At 28.5% G+C, this 26,097-nt stretch overlaps 6 protein-coding genes across 9 annotated transcripts; 2 read left to right on the forward strand and 4 right to left on the reverse strand.

Moving 5' to 3' along the window:
- Window positions 1-1,386: 1,386 nt before the first annotated feature.
- On the reverse strand, window positions 1,387-6,078 carry LOC122511637 (CCA tRNA nucleotidyltransferase 1, mitochondrial). 2 transcript variants are annotated; one of them, XM_043627013.1, is made up of 3 exons: window positions 5,953-6,078; window positions 3,671-4,281; window positions 1,387-2,145 (listed from the first exon to the last, which is right to left on the reverse strand). In XM_043627013.1, exons 1-3 carry the CDS (start codon window positions 5,992-5,994, stop codon window positions 1,407-1,409), a joined length of 1,392 nt encoding a protein of 463 aa, XP_043482948.1. In that variant the 5' UTR covers window positions 5,995-6,078; the 3' UTR covers window positions 1,387-1,406. The 2 variants fall into 2 exon arrangements, with proteins under 2 accessions (XP_043482948.1, XP_043482947.1); XM_043627012.1 differs by lacking the exon at window positions 5,953-6,078 and adding an exon at window positions 4,554-4,726.
- On the forward strand, window positions 4,979-10,252 carry LOC122511635 (ribosomal protein S6 kinase 2 beta-like). 3 transcript variants are annotated; one of them, XM_043627007.1, is made up of 12 exons: window positions 4,980-5,241; window positions 6,071-6,091; window positions 6,322-6,543; window positions 6,634-6,715; window positions 6,945-7,105; window positions 7,208-7,314; window positions 7,431-7,608; window positions 7,688-7,853; window positions 7,928-8,083; window positions 8,169-8,689; window positions 9,103-9,603; window positions 9,953-10,252. In XM_043627007.1, the coding sequence occupies exons 1-12, from the start codon at window positions 5,200-5,202 to the stop codon at window positions 10,079-10,081; spliced, it is 2,286 nt and encodes a 761-aa protein (XP_043482942.1). In that variant the 5' UTR covers window positions 4,980-5,199; the 3' UTR covers window positions 10,082-10,252. The 3 variants fall into 3 exon arrangements, with proteins under 3 accessions (XP_043482944.1, XP_043482942.1, XP_043482943.1); XM_043627008.1 differs by having other exon boundaries at window positions 4,981-5,241; window positions 8,181-8,689; XM_043627009.1 differs by lacking the exon at window positions 6,071-6,091 and having other exon boundaries at window positions 4,979-5,241.
- A 2,079-nt stretch (window positions 10,253-12,331) lies between these two features.
- On the reverse strand, window positions 12,332-18,614 carry LOC122511636 (tyrosine-protein kinase Shark). The gene is made up of 14 exons (XM_043627011.1): window positions 17,977-18,614; window positions 17,516-17,653; window positions 17,261-17,424; window positions 16,339-16,524; window positions 16,009-16,093; window positions 15,784-15,942; window positions 15,448-15,653; window positions 15,081-15,245; window positions 14,785-15,001; window positions 14,428-14,675; window positions 13,806-13,914; window positions 13,431-13,599; window positions 13,196-13,322; window positions 12,332-13,036 (listed from the first exon to the last, which is right to left on the reverse strand). Exons 1-14 carry the CDS (start codon window positions 18,050-18,052, stop codon window positions 12,839-12,841), a joined length of 2,247 nt encoding a protein of 748 aa, XP_043482946.1. The 5' UTR covers window positions 18,053-18,614; the 3' UTR covers window positions 12,332-12,838.
- A 133-nt stretch (window positions 18,615-18,747) lies between these two features.
- LOC122511638 (26S proteasome non-ATPase regulatory subunit 9) lies at window positions 18,748-20,097 on the reverse strand. The gene is made up of 4 exons (XM_043627014.1): window positions 19,937-20,097; window positions 19,689-19,788; window positions 19,274-19,461; window positions 18,748-19,180 (listed from the first exon to the last, which is right to left on the reverse strand). Exons 1-4 carry the CDS (start codon window positions 20,045-20,047, stop codon window positions 18,953-18,955), a joined length of 627 nt encoding a protein of 208 aa, XP_043482949.1. The 5' UTR covers window positions 20,048-20,097; the 3' UTR covers window positions 18,748-18,952.
- A 249-nt stretch (window positions 20,098-20,346) lies between these two features.
- On the reverse strand, window positions 20,347-25,499 carry LOC122511639 (tetratricopeptide repeat protein 30A). The gene is made up of 10 exons (XM_043627015.1): window positions 25,340-25,499; window positions 24,881-25,245; window positions 24,487-24,552; window positions 24,081-24,419; window positions 23,770-23,905; window positions 23,524-23,688; window positions 23,138-23,406; window positions 21,270-21,677; window positions 20,768-21,152; window positions 20,347-20,549 (listed from the first exon to the last, which is right to left on the reverse strand). The coding sequence occupies exons 2-10, from the start codon at window positions 24,944-24,946 to the stop codon at window positions 20,410-20,412; spliced, it is 1,974 nt and encodes a 657-aa protein (XP_043482950.1). The 5' UTR covers window positions 24,947-25,245; window positions 25,340-25,499; the 3' UTR covers window positions 20,347-20,409.
- On the forward strand, window positions 21,963-23,015 carry LOC122511640 (nucleolar protein of 40 kDa-like). The gene is made up of 2 exons (XM_043627016.1): window positions 21,963-22,216; window positions 22,307-23,015. The coding sequence occupies exons 1-2, from the start codon at window positions 22,100-22,102 to the stop codon at window positions 22,952-22,954; spliced, it is 765 nt and encodes a 254-aa protein (XP_043482951.1). The 5' UTR covers window positions 21,963-22,099; the 3' UTR covers window positions 22,955-23,015.
- Window positions 25,500-26,097: the final 598 nt, after the last annotated feature.

Here is a 26,097-nt window from a genome sequence, read left to right on the forward strand (position 1 = left end):
CTTTACTTATTTAATAGTCTCGACTCTTTGGTAAAAAATCTAAAATTATCAAGAATTCGAAAAAATTCAAAAAACCGAATTTCTTAAAATTCAACTTTTTTTTCTCTCTTTTATGGGATTTAGCTTCATTATTTTTGTGCTCTTGGAAAATACTTTACTTATTAAAAAGTCTCGACTCTTTGGTAAAAAATCTAAATTTATCGGAAATTATCAAAAATTCAAAAAACCGAATTTCTTAAAATTCAACATTTTTTCCTCTCTTTTATGGAATTTAGCTTTATTATTTTTGTGCTTTTGGAAAATACTTTACTTATTTAATAGTCTCGACTCTTTGGTAAAAAATCTAAAATTATCGGAAATTATTATTTTTGTTTAAGTAATTGAATTTTTTTGGAAAATTTTATAAAAATAGATAATAAAAATCATTGAATTGAGGAAATTTTCTGAAAATAATTGGAATTTTTACTAGAATTTGATTAAAATTTTTGAAAATAATTGAATTTTGAAGAATTTAATTATTTCTAAAGATAATTGAAATTTTGACTAGAATTTTTAAAAATTTTTGAACATAAATGAATTTTTGCGTAGAATTTTATTACTTTCGAAAATAATTGAATTTCTGCAATCATTTGTAATTTCTCTAAAATCCTCCAAATTGTATCGTACAATTTACGAACTTTTCGCCTTTCCTCAATCAAATTCCGGACTTACGGACTTTTTTTCAAAAAAACTGTCTTTTACAGACTTCGAGCAAATTTACGGACCTTTACAGGATTTACGGACCTATTTCGAGCTCTGGTTTAATTCCAATTTTAATTAAACCACTTTTTGGAAATTTAAAAAGCCAGTGAGGAAAGAAGAAGTTATTTCGAAATTTGAAAGCGAAGGGAATTTTTTTTTTGGAAAAAAACGATCAACTTCTTGTGAGGATAGAATGAAGAGATGAATAAACGACCGGGGTGTAAGTACACGTGTCAACAAGACAGTATTGTTTTGTTGGTTTCGTGTAGACTGTTTTTGCTTTGGCTCTACCTTCTTCTTGTTCGTCTCTACCTCTACTGGTATATATGTAGATTTTACCCGAGTATACACACGAAACACAAACTAAACATCATATTATCTTCATGGCTTCAGAGATACGCGAGATGTGCGATGTGCACGTCACGTTCGTCCATAAAAACTAATCAAGAGGACCGTCTAGCCGACACGCATGTTACAAGATACAATACAAAACAAGAGACACGTTTTACTTAAACTTCCCACGTGCCAACTTAATTGTTCCGTTCATTTCCACTAAATTGGCGAAAAATTGTTTCATTCGTAAATTTTACTCAAATTTTTTTTATAATTCGAAATATTTCTTTAAAGAATTTTATGAATAGAAAATTTTCAAATTGAAAATAAATTTATTTATTTGCTATTCGAACATCTTTGAATTCAGCGACAATTTCAGGTACGTACTTCATTAATTCTTGTTGATTTAATTTAAATTCATTCTCCACCCATATTTCCTGCAATATTGCGATCACTTTTCCGATTAATTTCGGTCTCGACACGTAAGGCTGTATCATTGTTCCATTGACGGGAAATAATGGTAACTTCCAATTTTTGAAATTCTCAATAAGATGAAATTGTCCTTTATAGCGAAATAATTCGAGAACGAATTCACGTTTATCGTTAATTTTCCCCTTATTAACGAGTAGAAAGAGTTGAAAGGTCTTCAGTGATTTATCGGTAAAAATATCGTCCTTATGCTGGACAATATAAAGAGCCAAATCTCTCTCAAATGCGGAGAATTTCAATCTCGAATGTAAATCCATCACTTCCTCTTCGTTCTTTAATAAAGCAGCGAGTAGTGTCGGTGGTTTCAAAATAATATTCTCAGCTTCCGCACGTTTCGAAACAGTGAGAAAATTCTCCAAATTTGGACTCGCCGGTAGGCCGATATATTTCGTCAAGCCACACTCCAACATTTTGATTGTTAATTCACGATAAAATTTACCTGCCAAAATCTTTGCCCACTCGTTCCAAATTCTCTCTCCCGATATTCTCTCCAGACCATCGGTATTCTCTTTTATTGCATTTATCGTTCCCTCATCGTGATTCTCCGCACTGTCTGCAATTCGTCCGTAAAATCGAAAGTACCTAAAGAAAATTAAATTGATAATTAGAATAAAAATTAAGAATTAGAATAAAAATTAAGAATTAGAATAGAAATTCATTAAATAGAATAAAAATAATTAGAATTTTTGTAAATGGATAATTTACGGTAAACGTAAAAGCTTTCGACCATTTCAGGAAACTTAAAGTTAATTAAATGTTGAGAAATTTCGAGAAAGTATTTAAGGTAAACTTAAGAATAGTTTACATAATTTGCAGGTATATTACACATATAGTAGAAACATTGTAACGCCCTATTTATTATTATCACATGCAATTCATCATGAATGCAGACCAATTACGTAAAAGACGTTTTTGCATGCAACATTTTTCCAAACACTTTCTCGACTAAAATACCGGACGTTGCATGATCACAAATGTTGATATTATTTTTTTTTCTACTCAAAACTCAAAAATGAACTATATTATCAGGGTTGCCACAAAAATTTTATTTTCTTTTTCCCTGACTTTTCACTCATTTCCAGACAAAATTTTGACTTTTTCTCTGACCCTAAAGAATATTTTGATTCACTCTAAGATACTCAAAAAAATTTTCTATCCCATTTATTTACAAATTTATTTAAATTTAAATTTCTTCGAAAACACCAATAACTTCATATTTAAATAAATATTTAATCATTATTATTATTCCATGTGAATTAAAATTTGTAAATAACATTCTTTTTTAAATCAATTACTTTTAATAATTTTTAAAAAAGTTCTTCTTGAGAATTTTTAAATCCATTTGTTAACAATTCAATTGTACGAAAATAATTGAATTTTGTCCAAAAAGTTTGCTATTCATTTATAAAGATAATTGAAATGTTGACAATTTTTTAAAATTTTTTGGAAATAATTGAATTTTTGTGATGAATATAGTTATTTATGAAAATAATTAAATTTTATTACTTTTAAAAATAATTGAATAATTCTGGTTATGAATATTATAAAAAATTTTGTTTAAAAATTGAATTTTGTCCAAGAATTTAATGAATTTTGACAATAATTGAATTTTGTCCAAAAAGTTTGCTATTCATTTATAAAGATAATTGAAATGTTGACAATTTTTTAAAAAAATTTTGAAAATAATTAAATTTCTGAGAAGAATTTTATGAATTTTGAAAATAATTGAATTCTTATGATGAATATTGTTATTTATGAAAAAAATTGAATTTTGCAATGAATTTTATTTAAATTCTTGAATATAATTGAATTTCGTCGACGAATTTTGCTATTTATAAAGAGAATTGAAATTCCTGATAATTGAATTTTGTCCAAGAATTTAATGAATTTTGAAAATAATTAAATTCTGGTGATGAATATTTTTATTTATGAAAATAATTAAATTTGAGGAAAGAATTATTATATGTTTTATATAGTTGAATTCTTTCAAAGAATTGCGTTAAAATTTTTAAAATTGAAACTAATTTCAACAGAATTGAACTTTCTCTAAATTCCCTGACCTGTGGCAACCCTGGTTATCAAAAAATACGTTAATTAAATAATAAACCTCAAAATTCGTAGATAATCTTCTTGAATTCGAGTAGCGGCATTTCCAACAAAGGCAATTTTTCTCTTCTGAAGATCATCGTAACCGTAAAAATAATCGTAGACACTACCATCGAAGCCAAGGAACATGGAATTTATTGTTAAATCACGCCTATTTGCATCGAGTTTCCAATCTTTTGTAAAAAGAACTTCTGCATGTCGACCATCGGTTACAACATCTACTCGTAATGTTGTTACTTCAAAGTTCTCCTTATCGTTAATTCTCGGTGTTATCGTGCCGTGTTTCTCGCCATTTGAATTTACCATTCTTATATTTTCTTTTGTAAACATTTCCTTCATTTCTTGGGGTGTTGCAGTTGTCGCAAAATCAAGATCCGTTGGAGTTTTACCCATTAAAATATCACGTACCGCACCGCCAGCTACTCTTATTTCGTAATTGTACTTTTTAAATAGATCCGTGAGCGCATTTACCTCGGGTGTTAAAATCGAATGAAATTCCGGTGTATCTAATTTCATTATCACCGGATCACTCCTGCTCACTGGTAGCGCTTCATTTAACATTTTTGTCCTTCTCCAACGTTCTTGTGAATTATAATTATAACGTTTTATAATCTACAAAAAACACGAAAGTTGTTAAAAATAAGGAAATCAATGTTAAAGTATACGAAAATCGTATGATTTACTTGATTATTTTTATTTACAAGACAAATTTTAGGGTTATAAATAAATTATTCAATTGTTCTTAATTCTTAATTATTCCTAATTCATTTGTCCAAATCGATTAAAAGAATTTATAAAGAATGAAAAACAGGTGAAAAACAAAAATACAAGAACATAACCTCAAAAAATTAAAAGTTGATAAATAAGGAAGAATTGACACTTACACGTAACGGAAATTGACTAAATATATTTTTAGAATGTCGAGCAATTGTTACAGTTATCACCATTATCAATCGTTACACTTTTTAATAATAAATACGTTTTTTATTTAGTTATTATTGAACGCACATGCTTGACATTTTGACAGATTCTATATCCTAAGGCCGAGTTAACATGTCGCGAGTATTAGTCACGTGATTTAAATGCACTTCCCGCTATGTTTTTTAACAAATTGCAAACAAAATATTTTAATCACCCATTCTTGAATAAAGAAATAATTTATAAAATAATTCTTCAAATATGAAATTTTAACACCTCTTTTATATAAATTTAATTTTCTTTTAACACATTTTTGAGAAAGTTCTTTTTGAAAATTCCGCCATGTGACGTCAATAAATGAGACTCGAGAGTGAATGGAACTTAAGCTTAACGTCACTGGCTCAATTGCACTGTGCTTTTGTGGTCGATAAATACAGGAGTAACGTGATATTTTCTTATAAAAAAATTTATTCCATTTTGAGTGCTTAAAAAAGAAAGTTTCTCTTGATAAATCATTGATAATTTTCCGCTCCAACAACATCTTCTCTTGAAAATGATATTGTGGTGGCATTTTTAATATCTAACGAAATAAAATCATCAACAAAGATAACAATGCCGCTGGCAACTTTGACACTTCCCTGGAGTCAAAACCATGTAAGTAAAAATAATATAAAAATTGTTTATTTCCTTATTCTTATAGTTTTCATCATAAAAAAAGATAATTAAGCCTTTATTATATCAGTTTCTTTAATCTTTATTAAATTGTCCCTAATTTTTTGTTTACAATCACAAAAATATTCTGTTTACACTAGAAAACAAACAAAAATTGTTTATTGACTTTATTGGGACCTTGTACATTTATTTATCTGTTTTGATAGAATTTTCATAGTTTAATGAACTAAACCCTATGATAAATTTTAATCCAAGAATAAACGTGAAAAATGTCAAGAAAATCTTATCGTTCAAAGAAATTAGATTATAAACCTAGAATTTCAAAGTTTTTTCTCAAATTTTATTGATCGGAGTTTAAAAGACACCGAATCAAATTTTATTATGAAACTTTTATATGTATAAGATTTTTTCATTTCCTGATGATGGGATATTCTCTAATATTTCAATTTAAAGTATTGGCTTTTTATATTTATAAATCTCTTTTATTCTCGAGAACAAAAAAAAAAAAAAAAAAAAAAAAGTGAAAAGAAATAATTGGATTTAAATTATAACAGTTTTTAAAAGGAAATCAATAAATGTTCAATGAATATGACATTCCAGTTTAATTGAACGATCACGAGAATTATTATTTCCTCCTCGTGTGTTATTTTATTAATATAAAAGAAAAATAAACATCTCAATTGTTTTACTCACTTTTTCAATAGTCCAATAAAAATGTAATCCAATTCCTGACATTCAGTTTTTAATTTTTATCATTTTTATCAATTTATATCTAATTCAGTTTTTTTTCATTTCCTCTTCTCTTATGTAGATAATCACGAACCATAACAAGGTGAGATACATTTACTTTCATTTCATTTTACATTCCTTATTTCGTTTTTCCTTTAGAATTTTTATTTTCGTTCATGATCGCTTATTTTTTTTTTTAATACTTAATTCTAAATAAAAGCAAAATCTATCGAAATTTCATTAAAAAATTGTTTGTTAAATTTTCTTTTCGTTAAAAAAATACAAGTTAGTAATAATTTTTCGAAAATTTGTAATTATTTTTTGAAAATGTAGCAAGAATCTGTGATGTTACCGTCTGAAGGAGAAGATGCGGAAATGGTATCAGATAATCATGAGGAGGTCATATGTACTCAAAATTCGATAGAATTGCAATCAAACGGATGTTCTGAATCCCACGAGATTGAAGTGCGTGAAGTAGTTCGTGATGGTCTTGAAAAAGCCGAACCAGGACATTTCGAATTGCTCAAAGTCCTCGGTCAAGGTTCTTTTGGCAAGGTTGGAAACGAATCTAAATATTGAAAAAAAATCTCTTATTTTCGTAAAAAAAAATTATTACTCATCTAATTTTACTAATTTTTTTTACAGGTGTTTCTTGTGAGAAAAATTTTTGGCAAAGATGTTGGAACACTTTATGCCATGAAAGTCTTGAGAAAAGCAACTCTTAAAGGTGAAAATTAAGTAAAATTACTTAATATTCAAAAAGAAAATTCTGGAAACTTTTTTTTAATCAAATTTTTAAATCAATTAAATTTTTATTTAATTCAATTTGTTTTTATTTAATTTTATTCAATTTGTATTTTTATTTGTATTTTTATTTAATTTAATTTTAATTTGATTTTTATTTTATTTAATAATTGAAATTTCGATGTGAAACAATAATTGAATTTAAATTCCAGTTCGAGACCGAGTTAGAACAAAAATGGAACGTAATATTCTCGTCGATGTGGAACATCCATTTATCGTTCGACTGCACTATGCATTTCAAACCGAAGGGAAACTCTATTTGATCCTTGACTTTTTACGAGGGGGAGATCTTTTTTCACGATTATCCAAACAGGTTGGAAATTTAATTTTATTTACAAATTCCACAAAACTTGTAAATTCTTAAAAATTACTCGATTGGAACAATTTGAATTTTTTTTTCTAAATCTTTTTTCAGTTAATGTTCACTGAAGAGGATGTAAAATTTTACTTGGCTGAATTGGCATTGGCACTCGATCACATTCATAAATTGGGTATTATTTATCGTGACTTAAAACCGGAAAAGTGAGTATATTGTCAGTATTTATTGATTTTTCATTAACGGAGTTAAAAATATAGTTACAAACAAAAAAAAGTGAGAAATGTTTAGAAAAGAGAAATAAGAAGAAATGTATTTTTAGCATTTTATTAGATATAGAAGGTCACATATCTTTAACCGATTTTGGACTGAGTAAGCAACCTTTAGATGATACGAAAACCTATTCGTTTTGTGGTACTGTCGAATATATGGCACCAGAAATTGTCAATCGAAAAGGACATTCGTTCGCTGCCGATTGGTGGAGTTATGGAGTTTTAATGGTAAAGTTTTTTCTTCTAAAAGAACTAAAAAAATTTTCCAGAAGAATTTTTCTTTAAAAAAAACATTTTTTTCTTGCAGTTCGAAATGCTGACGGGCTCACTTCCGTTCCAAGGGGACAGTCGAAAAAAGACCATGACTCACATCCTGAAGGCAAAAATAGGAATGCCGAGTAATCTTTCTCCGGAAGCGCAAGCTCTCTTAAGAGTCTTGTTCAAGAGGAATCCGGTCAATCGTCTCGGCTATGGTAAAAGTCAATTTCTACAATCAAGGAAAAAAAAAATGTTTCCAACTGTTAATAAATTTTTCTCCCACAATTAGGAGGAGGAGAAGAGATAAAAAATCACGTATTCTTCGCTACAATCGATTGGGAAGCTTTGTACAGAAAAGAAATCAAACCCCCATTTAAACCGGCAGCAAGTCGTGAGGATCATGCATTTTATTTTGATAATGAATTCACCTGTAAAACGCCCAAGGGTAAGAAATCTCTTTACTGTTAAGCTTTATCGAAAAAAGAAAATTTCAAACAATGAGAAAAATTCGTACAATATTTAGAGTAAAGATTTGATTACAGATTCACCTGGTGTGCCAGTAAGTGCAAATGCTCATGAATTATTTCGTGGCTTTAGTTTTGTTGCCCCCTGTCTTTTGGAGGAGAATGCCACCTATCAAGTTGCGAAAAATAACGAATGCATTACGAGTACATTTCCAACTTATGTGAATCACAATCAAGTTATCGAAGAATATGATTTTTTACAAGAAATTGGTAAAGGAAGTTTCAGTACCGTCTATCATGCAGTTCATAAGACCACAAAATGTGAATATGCAATTAAAGTTATTGACAAGTGTCAAAAGAATCCAACTGAGGAAATTGAAATTTTGTTACGATACGGTGGACATCCACATATTGTTTCACTTCGTGCGCTTCATGAGGATGAAAAGCGTGTTTATCTTGTTTTGGAACTTTTGCGAGGCGGAGAACTTCTCGATCGTCTATTACAGAGATGTAATTTCACTGAAAGAGAAGCGGCCGAAGTTCTCTATGTCATCACCAGTATTGTCAAGTATCTTCACGAGAATGGGGTATTTATTGATTTCTCTTATCGTTTCTAGTATTTTTAGAATTGTTCTAAAATCGAGTAACTTTATTTCTATAAAGTAACATACATTCATCTATTTGTAATTTTTTCCGAAAAACGGATAAAATAAAAATTACTGAATACTTTATGAAAATGTTTGGATTTCAATTAAGTAAATTGAATTTAGATCAGAAGCGGACCTCCCCTAAAAATACCCTAATGAAATTGTTTTCTATTAACCTAATTTCTTTTCTACGAATAATGTAAAATTCTAATAAATTACACAATTCCCTCAAGAATGTAAAAGTGTGTTAAATATTTTCGTATAAATCAATATTTATAAATTCTCTTAAATATTCATTATAAATTTACATTTACCATTAATTTTTTCTAAAGTTTTATTTTTTTCATCCCCAGGTCGTGCATCGTGACTTGAAACCTTCGAATATTTTGTACGCAAAGCCAGGAGGCGATCCATCAACTTTGTGCATTTGTGATCTTGGATTTGCGAAGCAGCTTCGAGCTGAAAATGGCCTACTGATGACGCCGTGCTATACGGCAAATTTTGTTGCACCGGAAGTCCTCAAACGACAAGGATACGATGCAGCCTGTGATATTTGGTCACTTGGAGTTTTATTGTATATCATGTTGAGCGGTTATACTCCATTTCCAAATAGTCCTGGCGATAGTGCAAACGATATTTTGGATCGCATTGGCACTGGTTATTTGGACGTGGAGACCGGTGTCTGGACACAAATCACCAGTGAAGCCAAGGAATTGGTGAAGAGAATGCTTCATGTGGATCCAACACGAAGACCCACTGCTGCTTGTATACTAAAATATCCCTGGATCGCCAATCGACAGCATCTCCCACCGAAAGTCTTGCCCATCATCACCAAAGATCGCGATTCATTAAAGGTAAAAAAAAATCTAATAATTGGGTTGTCACAGGTCAGGGAAATCAAGGAATTCAAGGAAAAGTCAGAAAAAAGTAGAATTTTTTTTTTTTGAGTTTCTAATCATTTTTAGAGTTAACATAGAATATTTTTTATGGTCAGGGAAATAGTTAAAATTTTGTCTGGAAATCAGGGAAAAGTCAAGGAAAAACAATATTAAATTTTTGTTTTGCAATTCTCAACAATTTTTATCACTTTTTCGAAATATTTCTATCAAATTACTTAAATTAAACATAAATAATTGAATAGAATTTCTAATTACTATTATTATTATTTCATTGAAATTATAACAACTATAAACTTTTTTTCAGAGCGAGGTTGCAGCGACATACAGAGCGATGTCAAGCAGTCCAAGAAAACCTCACATTGGTCCAGTTGGTCTCTCCGAACTCGCGAGACGTCGAACACAAGCGAAACCTTCCTCAACAGTTAAGGTTTAAATTTCCCCCTCTCTTATGTGCCAGAGAATATAATTCCAATCAAATAAAATGCAAGAGTTGCATAAATTTTATAAATTAAGTTTTAACTGAGAATTCCATTAGAAAATAGTTCACTTAAAAAAAAAAGAAATCAATTATAAAGAAAAGCTGAAAGGAATATTGAAAAAGAAATAGAATCAGTCACTTTAATCGAAAAATCAATTACTTTAAAAAAAAACAATTCAGTGCCAATTAATTTTTACTGATTGTGATTGATTTTGAATTACAAAAGAAAAAAAAATTGACTGATTTTAATTTGAGAATGAATGCGAAAAAGGAAGAAAAGTGCAGTCATTGCCATTGTTACAATATTATTATACACACATTATCATGTACAAAGGAAGGTATCACCAGACAATGTATGGTGAGGACAATGTGATATTTACTTTTATTTTCCATTTGTGCTTTATCAATGCATACGCTAAAGTAGAACGCACATGCAATGCCTAAGAAACACTTTCGATCATTTTTAAAATCGCGTTTTGTCAAAACAAGACGCGAATCATAAATCTTAATAATTGTAAGATAAAAATGAATGCAAATCAATATCTCAAGTATTATCCAGTTTTTTTTCAATTCAATTTCAGTCAAATTTTCTTTTTATCATAATCCTGGTGATAATACTTTTGATTCGAATTGCAAATTTTTTACCACGACCTTTGTTATTTTCTTTTTAATTTTATTATACTTTAGTTTCGATTCTAAAATCCAGTTATACTAGAAATTGGAAATTTTTTCTTCTTCAGAATTTCTTTAATAAAATCTAATAAATTTTAACCAACCGTAATACTTAGTAAAAATTTTAATTAAACAGTTTTTTTTTAATTATACTAAACGAAAAAAAATTTCCAAATTCCAGTATAAACTCGAAAGGGAGACTGTCGCCAAGTGAATGACATTAATTTTTAAATTATCGATTTTCGTTTTTACTATTTTTGTTTTGTAGAATTTTAATCGAAATCAACGAGTTTTGATCTTTGAGAATAGGTTTTAAATGATTTTAAAATTAATTTTATTTATAAATCGTAGCTGCAGATAATATGCACAAGGAAATTGAAAAAAATCATGCACAGAAAATTGAAAATTGCACACGAGTTGAGAATTTCTCGAAGAAATTTGAGAATTTATAACACAATTTTTCTATTTTAAATAATGTGTTTAAAATACGAGAAAATAAATAACAAATTAGTTTTTATTTCCAGATTGAAAGTAAACTTTTGCACTATCCAAAACGCTTCATGATATTCTCGAGAGAAAATTTATAAATTGTCTTGTTAACTGTTGTTAAATTGCATTTAATGCTTGAATAAGTCTTCAACATTTCATAACTTCATCAAAGTATGTAAAATCGATATACAAGTTGTTGTTTATAATCGTTGTTGAAAAAGAAACTTGAATCGTACAATCATGCAAAGTAATTTACACGTAAACTTTTCAAGTTCCCCCCTCAAAAAAAAGTATATAAATATATATTAATCGTAAGCGTGAATTAAATGGAGTGAATAATTGTTGTTTTTCGGGGCGATTGTAATATCATTAAATTATTGTCTAAAAAAAGCTGTTTTCCTAAACAGAAACAGTAGAATTTTATATTTATATTACGTAGGGATAAATCTGTAGTTAATGTCTTAAAAAAAATGTTCAAGTTGTGTCTGTGTACTATGTTATCTCTCTTGCACCGAGTTAACAAAATTTAATTTCAAAAAAGAAATTCCAATTTCTTTCAAATTTCAACTTTCGAAATTAATTTCTCAATTGAAATAATTACTTAGATTGAAAAAATGAAAGAAAATTTTCGTACTGGATAATAAAATGCCTTCTTAATGCAACAATGGACTTTCGTCTCAGGAAAGTGTAGAGCATTATGAGACAGTTAATAATTACTAATATATATTTATCAATACCATTTGTTAAACTACCGTATATTATTTGGAAACCACGATCTATTTATATATAAGTACAGATTTATTTTTTACAGAGAAGAGTTTGCTCCCTGTCTATAAAATACAATTTAAAATTTTAAAATGAAGAAAAATATATATACATATAAAAAAATTTCAACAATCAAGAGACTATTGACTTTTTTCCTACTTAAAGAATTAAAAATTATAACTATTGTATTTCTATTTAGAAATTCCTTGACTACTCCCGATCTTCCATTACCCATGGCAATAAACTAAAAATATAATTAAAGACTCAATTTCAACTGTATATATATTTATTATATAAATGTTTATAAATTTGTAGTCATGAATACCATGAACTATAATTATATCAAAAAACATCCTCTAAAATCCTGCTCTCTTAATAAATATTTTTAAACATAAAATTGTAATTTTTTCCTTTCTCGAAATTTAAGAATCTAGTTTCAATATATAATATAAGAAATATCTAGTTATAATTTTAGAAATATTTTCTTATATCAAATCAATTATTAAAAATGCATTATAAAAATATTTTTAACAAATAGTGGAAAAATTTTTAATGTAAATCGATTATTTAACGTCCTATAAAAACAGTAACAGTAAAAATAAAATATTTAAAAAATATAATTTTATGTTAAATAATTTTTTTATGGCCTTCTTTGAAAAAAAAATATGGTAAAAGTCCTGTTGATCTAACGAGTGAAAGAAGAGATAAAATTACAAGAAGAATCGATACCTTTTCTATGTAACAAAAGTAGATCAGTCAGAATAGTTATAAGAACAAAAGTTTTTATCAGCTGATATCAACTTCTGAGACGAGTTCCTTAATATTTGCGTAATCAGGATCGCTACTGAATATTTCTAAAAGATCTTTAAATGTTGGACGTAATTCAGGTTCGTACGACCAACACTGTTGCATTATTTTGTAAACATCATCGGGACAAGTTTCGGGTTTTTGAAGTCTCTCGCCTTTTTCCACTAATTGAATGACCTGAAATAGAAACAATAATGTAGTAATTTAAAGTTAACGCAGAACTTTTTATTAGTTCGTTTAAATTTAAAAAAAAATTCTATTTTTCTGTTTTCTATCTTAAAAAAATTACTCTAGAACTAATTTTTAAGATTAGGACTTTTTTTTAAATTTCCTTACATCAACACCACGTCGATCACCATAAGGTTGCTCGCCATAAGAGAACATTTCCCATAAAGTAACACCGTAACTCCAAACATCGCTTGCGTGGGTGAAATTTCCAAAATTGTACGATTCCGGTGAGTACCTGAAATTCAAATTTGAATAAACATTCGCCGACGTTATTTGAAGAAAGGGAAAGTTTTTTATTTTTAAACTTCCTTTTTTGGAGTTTATTATAAATTGGTAAGTATACCATTTAATCGGCCATTTTCCGCCAGCTGAAGCTTTATAATAATCACTTGAACCGAAGGTTCTCGACAATCCGAAATCACTAATTTTAGCTTGATTCCTAGAGGCTAATAAAATATTTCTAGCTGCCAAGTCTCTGTGAACTAGACGCATTTCCTCTAAATATTTCATACCTGCAATAAATTAACATATTTATTATTAATTAATAGTAAATTAATTTCTATTTTTATAATAAAATATTATATATTGAATGTTAATAATTAATATTAATAATAATATTAATATATTAATTAATTATTTTATATATAATTAATTAATTAATATATTAATAATATTCATCCAAAGTGAGTAAAAAAAATTAAATAAATTATTTTCTTACCACAAGCTATTTGGGAGGCCCACAATTTCAATTCATATTGAGGACTAACGCGATCGGGAAATTCTAAAAGATACGCCAACATTGATCCCAAGGAAACGAGTTCTTGAACCTAAAGAACAATAATTTAATTTATTAATTTTTATTTATGTATATAAAAAATCTATATTAATAAAATAATCGTTGCATTCCGATAATCTGTTTGTAGTTTAAAGTTAGTTGTTATTTCCTAACTTTTTAAATAATTTTTATTTTCAACTATTTTCAATTTTCAAATTAATGTATTGAAAATAATTAAATTCTTACAAAGAATTTTTATCAAAGAGAATAATTTAATTCCTTCAAAGAATTTTATTATTTATGAAAATAATTGAATTCTCGCGAAGAATTTTATTATTAAATTTTTGAAAATTCTAATTAAATTCTTTTGAAGAATTTTTAAATTATGTTCCTAATAAGTGAATTTTTTAAATTTTAATTATGAAATTATTCAAAAATTTATATTTCAAAATAAAAAAATTTTGTCTCTCATTTACAAAAATAAAAAAAAATTTCTATTTCTATTATTTAACAAAAGATTATTGATTGAGAAATTATAATTTTCGATTGAGAAATTTATCGTCACCATTAGTAAAGGCGGTCCGTCGGAGAATCCAATTAATTTAACGATACAGTGATGATTAAGAGTCATCATGAGGCGAGCTTCTCTCAAAAATTCCTCCCTTGGTGCATTATTGTAAGAATCACGAAGTGTTTTTATCGCCACTGGCTCTTCATTATTCGGAACTGATTTATAAACACCCTGATAAACCGCTCCGAATTCTCCTTCGCCTAACATTTCACCCAGGATAAGTTTCTCAAATGGAATAAAACCTGCAATTTTAAAAAATTAATTCATCGTATTTTTTATTATCAAATAATTAATTTTTTCTATTGACTTAGAAAGTATTGAATAAATGAAAATAATTTATTATTTTCGAACCTTTATGATTAGGTTCGATTTCAGGTTTCGGCGAAACAGTTCCAGGGGACGATCGTCTAGGAAGTGTGGTGAACGCCGAGTGTGGTAAATTTTCCTGAAGTGATTCTGTCGTTTCGAGGGATTTGCTCGTATGGAAGCGTTTCGGTAAAGTTTGACTCATTACTGAATCGGAAAATCCTTTTTTCACAGTTGCCTCCTTTTTCTTTTTTAAAGTACTCTATAAAAGACGAAAAAAAGAAGAAGAAGAATTAGTAACAGTGGAATTTTTGTTTACAAAGTTGTCGAGTTTTACGAACCCCGTTAAATATCGAAGGCGGCATCTTGGGAATTGGGGGTTTTGGTCCAGGTTTCATCGGATGATGTAAAGGACAAGGAAGTCCGTCTGGAATGCAGCGATAATACTCGACAACGTGTTCCAATGATGAAAGGTACGGTCCGTTGTCGATAAACAAAAATTCATCCTGTTAATAAATAAAATCGTATTCATCAAATCAGAAACCAAGTTATAAATTAATTTATAACTAATTCAGGATTGCCACAAATATTTAATTTTATTTTTCCTTGACTTTTCCCTGATTTATAAACTAATTTATAAAAATTGAATTTTTTTCTAAAACTTTACTTTTTGTGGGAAATTTTCTCCATTTTCTCTGTTAAACTTACTTTTTTCTGAATTTGAAAATGATACGGATGCTTGTGATGCATGACAGAAAGAACGAACATTCCCCCATTTCTGTAACTCAATCGAACTAAAAATGAACCGTCAACGTCGCCGTTTTCGCGTAAGAGACGAATCGCATCTGTTCTGTCTAAAGTTCCATGATACCAATCGCTCAATTTTTCTTTTGGACTCGGTGGCTGATAATTACCTGCAAAAAAAAATATTTCTCTAATAACAATTGCTTGCGCCTAGAAAGACGAAAATACAATTTTTAGGATTTATTTTTAATTTTTCCAATTCTAATTTTTAACGTATAGGATTTTCGAAAATATTCTTACGCAAAAACTTTTCACATTCAGAATGGCCATTGCGTTTAGCAAGATCGGCAGGAACATCGTCAGCCAAAGTTCTTGGATTAACAGGCGCATTCAGAGAAAGTAGAACTTCAATCACATCTTTATGCCCCCGACTCGCTGCTTCATGCAAGGGAACCATTCCTGAAATTTTAAGAAAACTTTAAATATAAATATCGCAAACAAAAAAAAGGTGATATTTTCCTCTACCTGTTTCAGTGTGACGCGCCTGAACATTAGCTCCTCCCAAAATAAGAATTCGTACCGTATTTGGAAGACTACTTTGACAGGCGTACTGAAATTATTTTCAATTTCAGAAATTATATTTAATATTTTGAAAAAAATTTACTAAAATATTTACTATTTACTAAACAAATAGATTTAGTTTACTAAATAGTGACTAAACCTTAAAATTTATATCCTACCTTTTCTTCACACTAATAAGCTGCTTAGAAAAAAAATCATTCTATGAAACAATTCCCGAATATTTTTTCAAAAAAAAAAGAGAGAAAATAGTAAAATTTTTGAAAAAAAACTCACATGAAGAGGCGTGTAGCCAGCGGAATCTCGACAATTCACACTCGCTTTGTTTTGAATAAGTTTTTTGAGAATTTCATCAGCACCGTCCTTAGCTGCCAGATGGACGGCTGTCTGCCCTAATTGATTCTTCGCTTCCAAACTTCTGTATCCACATTTCAATAATTCCGAGACAATCGTATAATTTTGCTGTCAATAGAAATGATATTGAAAAATTAATTAGAAGTAAAGAAAATTAATTTTCGACCGACGAATAATTGTCTGCCAAGATTATTCAAGAATTAATTCAAGATTAACTATAAAAATAATTAGATAAAAAAAAATGTTCTATTGGACTCTTTATGAATTTCTTTAACTATAAAAATATTCGAAAACACCAAGAACTTCTTTTTTCAATAAATATTTAATAATTATTATTTTTCCATAGGATTTAAGATTTTCAAAAATTTCAAATTCAAAACTTTTTGAATTAACTAAAATTCTTCTTTAAATCAATTATTTTTAATAAATTTCAAAAAAGTGAAAACTTCAAAATAATTTTTTTAAAAATTCAATAAAACTTCTTCAAAAGAATTAATTCTACTAAATTCTTAATTCAAAGTATGAAAAATTCAAATTTTCAAATATTTAAATTTGAAATCTTTTCAAAATTCAATTATTTCTAAAAAAAATCGAATTAAAAAAAAAGAGAGAAAATAGTAAAATATTTTTAATTCAATAAATAAATTCCCGTGAAGAATTATATTATTAATGAAAATAATTGAATTCTTGCATAGAATTTTATTAAAATTTTTAAAAATACATAATTGAATTTTGCAAAGAATTTTATTAACTTTCCTGAAAATAATTGAATTTCTAGGAGGAATTTTGTTATTTATCAAGATAATTGAAGGGTAACGAGAAAATGCCAAAATATTAGTCATACTTGAATTGTAGCTCTGTGCAATAAATTTGTTCGACCGTGTCTCCTGACGTCGTGAGGTGGAGGGACACCTTTTATTGGTGCCTTTAATTTAATCTCTAGTTCATGATTATCTTCCTGGTAGTACTCTATTAACGTATCCAATCCATGAATTGTAGTTTCATCTCCTAGTGATTCAAGCAAAAAAAAAATATATATATAAAATTATACCATATACACAAAATTGTCCTCTAATTTTTTTTTAAATTGAATTCTTACCTATTGAAAAAAATGCATCTTCTCCATGTTTTCGAATCTGATAATGAATCACTTGTCCTTTATGAAGTACCGACAAAACATAATCTCCTGACGATGAGCTGCTCTCCCGAACTAGGAATGTACCATTTCCCCGCTCATCTACAAAACAAAATAATTATCATTACAAAAATGAAAAGAACTAAGTTATTTAAAATAAATTAACTCTGATAATATAAAAATTATTAAATGAACTAAACATCTTTGTTATTGCTACTATTTTCTTTGTCTTTCAGGCTATAAAAATATTTTCATTACTTAGGGTAATAAAAAACGTTTTTTTCAAGTACGAAAAAAAGAAAGTTTACTGCAATAGACAATTTGATTATATATACACCATTTGTACTTGAATAAATAAATAATAGATAATTTATAAATATATTTGAACAAATAAAAAAAAGAAAGTTCGTAAAAACATTATTCACCCTCTTGGAGTAATGTTTCAGCATCCTCACGAGACAGATTTTCATGATACCAACAAACGTCATCCTCTGAAGCCATTGTAATTTATATCATTTATATTTAATGACAATTAAATTGTTTGAACTTTGCAGGAACAAAAGTTCATGGCTTTTATTTCATCTTCCTGAATTCTTAATAAGAATTTATTTCCATTCAATTGAAATTATATCATTATTACAAAAAAGAATAATAATAAACTCTCACACAAGTGTCAATATGACAGATCTACATATGTATGTGTAGATTTTATTGTTCTATACAAATTATTAAACTGACGCACTACAATATCATTTTAATAATAATAGGTAATTGCAAAGTGCACAAAAGTATGCGTAAATTGGTTGTAATGACTAATAAAAATATATATTGTTCAGAATTTTGACCAAGAAAAGTATAGATGAGGTTATGTGCATTTAAAAATCACTATTTTGTTTATTTATATACGAGAGCAATTCTATTGTGATATCTTCTATGGCACAATTTACAAACACTTAATAAATTCCACTTTCTTTTGCATTTATAGTTTCACTCGACTTTCAAGATAAGAGATTATTTTTGTTTTATTTCTATTTGTTCCTCTCTCGTAAAATAACAAGTGTTTCCAGAGATCTAATGTTTGCGCATGCGGAACATATTGATTACTCCCGATTGGATAAATTGGATTCTCTTTCCCGCATGTTTTTTGAAAACGAAAATTATGGTTTTCAATTTCGAAAAAAGAAAAATATGTGCTGTAAATTTAATATATTTTATTAATTAAATGGCCAAGGGTTTTTTTTACATAGATTTTATAAATTTAAAACTAGAAGTAATCGACTGTAATTATATAAATTGAATCAATTGTATGAATTGTATTAACTGCTTTTTACTTTTAGAAGATAAATTTGAAATTATTTTAAATAAAATAATGAAAATAGTGGAATACAATACTATGAAGATTTATCTTTCGACAGTTTCCAATGGGATCACATTACAACCAAGAAGACCTTTTCCACTCCAAGGTCGTGGAGTTAAAGACAAAACGATCGTATTTGCGTTTCGTTTAACTCGAACAATGACATTCTTATTTATACTGCTTTCGACGAGAGATCCAACATCTTTTAATGATTTGAAGTTTTTAATATTAATGGACCCAAATTCCATTATAAGATCTTCGACCTGAATTCCCTGAAAATTAAATTTATGTAATTAACATTTAATTAAATCTGTTCTTTGAATAGTTACGAAAATAGTATAATTCGTATTGAAAATTATAAATACTGCTAATTCAGCCGGTGATCCGGGAGTGACCAAATTCACTCTTAAGAATGGTTCAAAATAAACATTTTCCTGGATAGCACTTGAAGTCGGCACTGGCGAATTCTGGGGACTTTTTCCCGTTAAACCATGAACCTTGTGTAAACCGTCTTCAATTTTCTTCATAATATTCTTGTGATCATTCTGAAGACCTGGTGGATAAATAATTATTCCAGTAAATAAGAGATAAATATAATTGCACAAATTCAATTATTTTCAAAAGAGTGTGAGGGACAGAAAAAGTGAATGAATGAAAGAACATTCAAATAACTATAGTTAATTAATAATTAATTATAGTTAATAGTTAATTATCGAAATTAATGATGTAGATTAGAAGAGAGGGGACAAAGTTTATAGGAAAGAGGTTATGTTTACTCACAGATAATTTTATGGCGAGCGTGTCTGACCTGATAAACATCAATATCACCTCTGGGAAATCCATCCAAATCGACTAATTCATCGCTCATTCCCACACGATTCTAGAATTTCGGAAAAATAACAAAAAAGTGATTATTTATATATACTAATACAAAAAAATTGACAACTCATCGTAAAATTTTCATTCGCATAATTCTTGGAATTTAACAAGAGTTTTATATACTTTTTCACAGGAAATTAAATACTCACACATTCCAAGATTGCACTGGCTTCTTTTAAATCATTTTCAATTTTTTCCTTCTCCTTCATTAGCTGTAAAACAGCTTCTTTTGCTCCTTCCAATTCCATGTCAACCACCATTTTTCTCACTATTAAATAATCCAACAAAAACAATCAGTAACGTACCGAAAGAATCAAGCGCCCTTCTTTAAAAAAACAAAAATCTTAAATTCTTCAATTGCCAGGACTTAAATTATTAAATAATTTATTTTTAATTAAGGATCTAAGAGATTAAAATAGTCAAACAAATTTAAAATTATTATTATATTCTTCGAATTGGAAAATAAAAAGAAAAATCTGAAAAACTTAAATTCCCTTCGTAATTAAATTCTTAAATAATTTATTTTTAATTAAGAATCTAAGAGATTAAAATACCCAAACAAATTTAAAATTAACGTTAATATATTCTGCGAATTGAAAAATAACAATTCAATAATAATAAATTAAGACATTTGTAATTTTAAAAATAATGCTTTTAAATATCTGGCTTCGTAGGTGACTGTATTTTTCCCCTGGGGAACTGTATTAATATCCTGAATATCAAAAGGTTGTTCGACAACACTCTGCACGTCTTTTCCATAAACTGAAAATAGAAATTTAAACTTTTAATTTTACTGATAGAAATTAAATTGCATTGGGAAAATACAAAATTTACTGATAGAAATTAAATTGCATTTGGAAAGTACAAAATTTGCAGATAGAAATTAAATTGCATTTGGAAAGTACAAAATTTGCTGATAGAAATTAATTTGCATTGGGAAAGTACAACATTTACTGCGATAAAAATTAAAATAAAATTACCTTCACAATGTTCGAGAAATTGTATACATTCTTGTAGCGTGGAATCTTTGAGTACAACGAGTTGCTTTGCTAATTGCTCCAAAAGAGAGAGAAAACATCTTTTGGCATAAAACCACGTATCGGTGCCCAATTTTTTACTGTATGGTTCGAGACTCTTCATCACTCGTGACACTCCAAATTCATAATTTCCCTTCGAACAGTACAAAGTGCCAATTACCAAATTGACAATACACAAGTGAAAGAGTTTCTTATCCTGCTCTTCAAATGCTATCGTTTCTTCTTCTTTTTCAATTTTTTTCATCAATTCCTCCGCTTCTGTGTTTTGTGTTGTCATAATGTAACTCACGCACAAATTTGCAAGGACAATTGCACTGACATCTAGGATCTGTAAAGAAAAATTTACAATTTACAATTTACAATTAGAATTACAATTACAATTTATTATAAGTACAATTTTCAATTACAATTACAAAACGTTTTGGAAATGTTCCTGAATACTTACATTATCGTATTTTTTTTTAACAATAGGTTCATAAAATCCAGTTGCTTCTTTAAATTTATTCTCCTGCATAAACAATGTGTGAGCAACGTTCAATTTCCAAATATCGTGTTCATTACAGAATTCAACGCTTTTTCGAAAGATTTTCTCAACCTGAATGTAATTTCCCAATTCCCAGTAAATTTTCGCCTGGGCCATTAAAACCGGTATGTAACGCTCAAGAGCCTCTTCGTAATCATTGACAGCCTTCTTGACAGCATTGTCATCGTGATTTAATCTTGCCTCCTGTACTTGCTTCGTAGATTTTCTCAAAACTTCCGTATGCTTATTGGCCAGGTCGTCGAATTTTCGATACGCTTCCTCAGGAGATGTTTGCTGCGTTATCAGTGCGTCCAAAAAGTCGTATAAATACTGAAAACATTTTAGAAATTAGTGAAGAATTAATTTACTTATATTAATTTATTAATTCAGTAAAAAATTAATTAATTTATTAATTTAGTAAAGAATTAATTTACTTATTAATTTACTAATTTAGTAAAGAATTAATTTACTTATTAATTAAATAATTTAGTAAAGAATTAGTCGAATTAGTAAAGTAATTAAATTAGTAAAAAATTAGTAAAGAAAGAAAAGAAAAAATAATTATGTATCGAATTTTCCCAAGAGGAGTGCCTTTAATATTGGCGTCCCTGCGACTCCAATTTAATGTTTTGACAGTTCTAACCTAAAACTAGAGAATTCTGATCATGATATCATTTCTCTGACAAAAAAACATAAAATGTAATTATCCCACTTAATTATACAAAGAAATTTCTATACAACCAACAATCAAAATGTCTACTTGTGAGCTGAATCAAATATTCCTCGGAGAAGTCGCTTCGGTACAAAATTATGGAGCATTTATTCGCATACCAGGTTGCGCACAACAAGGACTAATTCATCGAACTCAGGTTTGTTCCCTAGGTTCCCAAATTCTTTAATAAACAAATTTTTAATTTCCGCCAACAACAAATAATCTAACTAACAATTATTCAATATAGATAAGCACCTCTCACGTCGACGATGTCGGAGATATTTTACAAAAAGGCGAGCGCGTCTGGTGTAAAATAATAACACTCGGAGAAAATGGAAAAATTGGATTATCAATGAAACATGTGAATCAAGGAAATGGCAAGGACCTCGATCCAAATGGCGTTAAACAACAAATGGAGGAGCAAAGAAAAAAAACAATTGTACCAAGAGAGAGAAAAGCAATTCAACTAGAGGCTGTTTTAAACACAACATGCTCGAAATGTGGAACAATTGGACATTTCGCTAAAGACTGTTTTATGTCACCCGATGGTAAAAAATACGAATTAATACCGGAAATACAAGACGAGGTGGTGACAGCATTACCTGAAATTAAAACCCCATCGGAAAAAGTTCATAAAGCAAAGAAGACGAAGAAAAAAAAGAAGAAGTCATCGTCACACAAATATTCTACAGATTCAGATAGTGATAGTAATAAGAAAAAGAAGAAGAAACATTCAAAGGATCATAAACGAAAGAAAAAACGTGTAACAAGTTCAAGTTCAAGTGATTCAGACAGTGGGAATTTTAAGCCAAAGAAGAGAAAATCAAGTTCCGGCGAAACATCGGAGAGACATTCGAAAAAATGTAAACGATCTAAATCTAAATATTCCGACTGAATTCTACTCGATTATTATGTACACAACTTTTGATACAATAAATGTTTAAATTTAAATTAAACTAGCAAATGTTACTAACTTGAAACTGCGAACAGATTACTAGAATATAACGATTATTAATATAGATAATTATAAAGGAAGAATTTATTTAAATCCAATACTTTAAATAAAAAAAAAACTTACGGACGTCAAATATTTGTAAGTCAAATGAACATTTTCGGCTAGAACATCAGCGGCCAAATCATAGAACTGATATTTACAGTAAAGCAACAATAGATTTGCAAAAGTCTCCGGAGGAAATGGATTTTGTTGCAATAAAAATTGAAGTTTCTCAAAACCTTCGCCTGGTTTTGTGTCCATATTAATTAGAGCCTGATTGTGTAATGTTACAGCGTCCAATTCCTCCTCCGATCTCGGTGGCATGTCCGTCAATGCTTCCTTTGCTGCTTCATCTGAAATCCATCTCAAATTGTTTGTATTTTTGTCCCTCAAGAATTGATTTCACATTTTATTGGAGAAAATAATAAAAATAATTTTTAAAAATAATAAAAATACACTAAATACGTTACAATTCTTTAATTGAAATTCAATAGCGGCTTTTAGATTGAAGGCCTCGGTTAGGGCTGTTTCGTGTAGTGTTAAAGTATTCCCCACGCTACGAACTTCAATTCCTTCAGTCGTCATACCAACACTAAGTTCAGGATGTTCCCGTATTCCCTGCTCGATGATGTCCGCTTTTAAAAGAAGGTAGATTTTTCTTCAAAATTAATCTTTTAAAGTTAAAATTAACACTGGAGGGGAAAAACGCAACTTACCTATATGTTTAAGTGAAGCTGCGTATTCTTTTAATTTAAAAAAACACAAGGCAACATTGTACGACAAATGAGGTTTAAATCCAACAATTTGAAGAGCGGAGGAAAATTTTTTTAACGCCTGTTCGTATTTTTCTTCCTAAAATTATCAAATTAGAATTATTCACAATTAACATTTTGCAATTATTTGAAAATAAAATTTTCCAAAAGAATTAGTTAAAAATTCTAGAAAATAATAAATGAATTGAAATGATTAGAGAAAAGACAGGGAAAAACAAAATTAAGTTTTTGTGTCAACCCTTATAATTATTTACCTTGTAGAGTAAACATCCCAAATTAATTTCCGTGTCTATATCATCGGTAGGACATTGATCGACGAGATTCTTGGCAGCAACCGTATCTTCCTGTCCATATTTTATCGCGGCTTGAAGTTTTTTGACTTTATTTTCTAAATTACTATTATTCCCGAGACCAGCGCAAACTGTCCATGCCTCTGGATACATACAAGCTTGATGTAACGATTGAGCGTAATAAAGTTTGTACAAAGCTTCCTCTGGACAAAATTGTACCAATTTCTCATAGCAGCTGGCTGCTGTTAAAAAATCCTGAGTGTAAAAGTAACAGTAGCCGAGAAGTGAAAGACACGGTCGTGACTGAAAAAAAGAAAATTCATTTTCGAATTTTTTATTCAATATCAAAAGGTAAATAAAATTTACTCACTTCAGGATAGGACTCGAGTAAATTTGTCAAAACGTGTATTGTTTCACTATAACGTTGCTCCTTTATCTGAAATTAATTAACAACGAATTATTTATCAATAAGACAAAAAGAGCGATTAATTAATTCAAAGACAATTAATTCGAAGTAATCATTTTAAAAGTAATATTTACAGTAAACAATTTAAACTTAATAGCAGACTTCGACTACATTTTTAACTATATCAAGAAAATGATTTAAATCTTCCATAAAATTATTTTTTTTTAATATTTTAGGTTGAAAATGCTAACAATTTAAATTTAAAAATTAAAAAATAAATTAAAAATATAAAGAAAGTGAGACAAACTTGAAATTTATTATAAAAAATTATCCCATTTATGAAAAACCTCGTACGTACCATGTTGTAAATAATTTTCGTATACTCTCCATCCTTTATTTGTATATTTTGTATAAAATTATTCATTTTTCTTCAGGGGATTCTGACTGATTCTGACAATTCAGCCACAATCACGTGTTGTTTTGACAGAACACTTTGTCCGTTGCCATAGCGACACAAACAAACATTCAAGTTTTTGGCAATTCAACATATTCTTCTTTGTTGACAATTATAATTTAACTTGTCAGTATTATTATTTATTGACGATAATTAAAAGAAACTGTGCAAAATTTATTTCCGTTAACAAACAAATCATCACATTTTTTAACGAATAATTTTTATTTCTCGAAACTAAAATAGATGTCACTGTCAATAATTTCTCACACCTGGAAATTTAAAAAATTCCTTTTCAGAAAAAAGTAATAGAACATTTATATTTATAAATAATATTATTAATTTAACAAATTCTTTTATCATTACCATTTTTTTGAAACTGTTTCTTTCTTGGATCAACATCAAATGTTAGTTTCTGGAAAATAATTATCAACAGTAGGCAAATTGCGGTCGTATGAAATCTCCCAAAAATCAAATCGATCGAATATCCATTACATCGAATTTCAAAACATCGAATGCTCAATACATCGAATTTTCAAAACATCGAATGCTCAATATATCGAATTTTCAAAACGTCGATTGCTCAACACATCGAATTTTCAAAACTTCGAATGTTCATTAGATCGAATTTTTAAAACATCGAATGTTAAATTGATCGAATTTTTAAAACATCGAATGTTAAATTGATCGAATTTTCAAAACTTCGAATGCACATTACATCGAATTTTTAAAACGTCGAATGCTCATTTCATCGAATTTTCAAATCATCGAATGTTCATTTGATCGAATTTTCAAATCTTCGAATGTTCATTTGATCGAATTTTCAAAACGTCGAATGCTCATTTCATCGAATTTTCAAAACTTCGAATGTTCATTAGATCGAATTTTTAAAACTTCGAATGTTAAATTGATCGAATTTTCAAAACTTCGAATGCTCATTTCATCGAATTTTCAAAACATCGAATGCTCATTACATCGAATTTTTAAATCATCGAATGTTAATTTGATCGAATTTTCAAAACGTCGAATGCTCAGTTCATCGAATTTTTAAAACATCGAATGCTCATTTCATCGAATTTTCAAAACTTCGAATGTTGATTTGATCGAATTTTCAAAACTTCGAA

This window comes from Leptopilina heterotoma, unplaced genomic scaffold, assembly GCF_015476425.1.
Source record: "Leptopilina heterotoma isolate Lh14 unplaced genomic scaffold, ASM1547642v1 Lhet_88, whole genome shotgun sequence".
Lineage (NCBI taxonomy): Eukaryota > Metazoa > Arthropoda > Insecta > Hymenoptera > Figitidae > Leptopilina > Leptopilina heterotoma.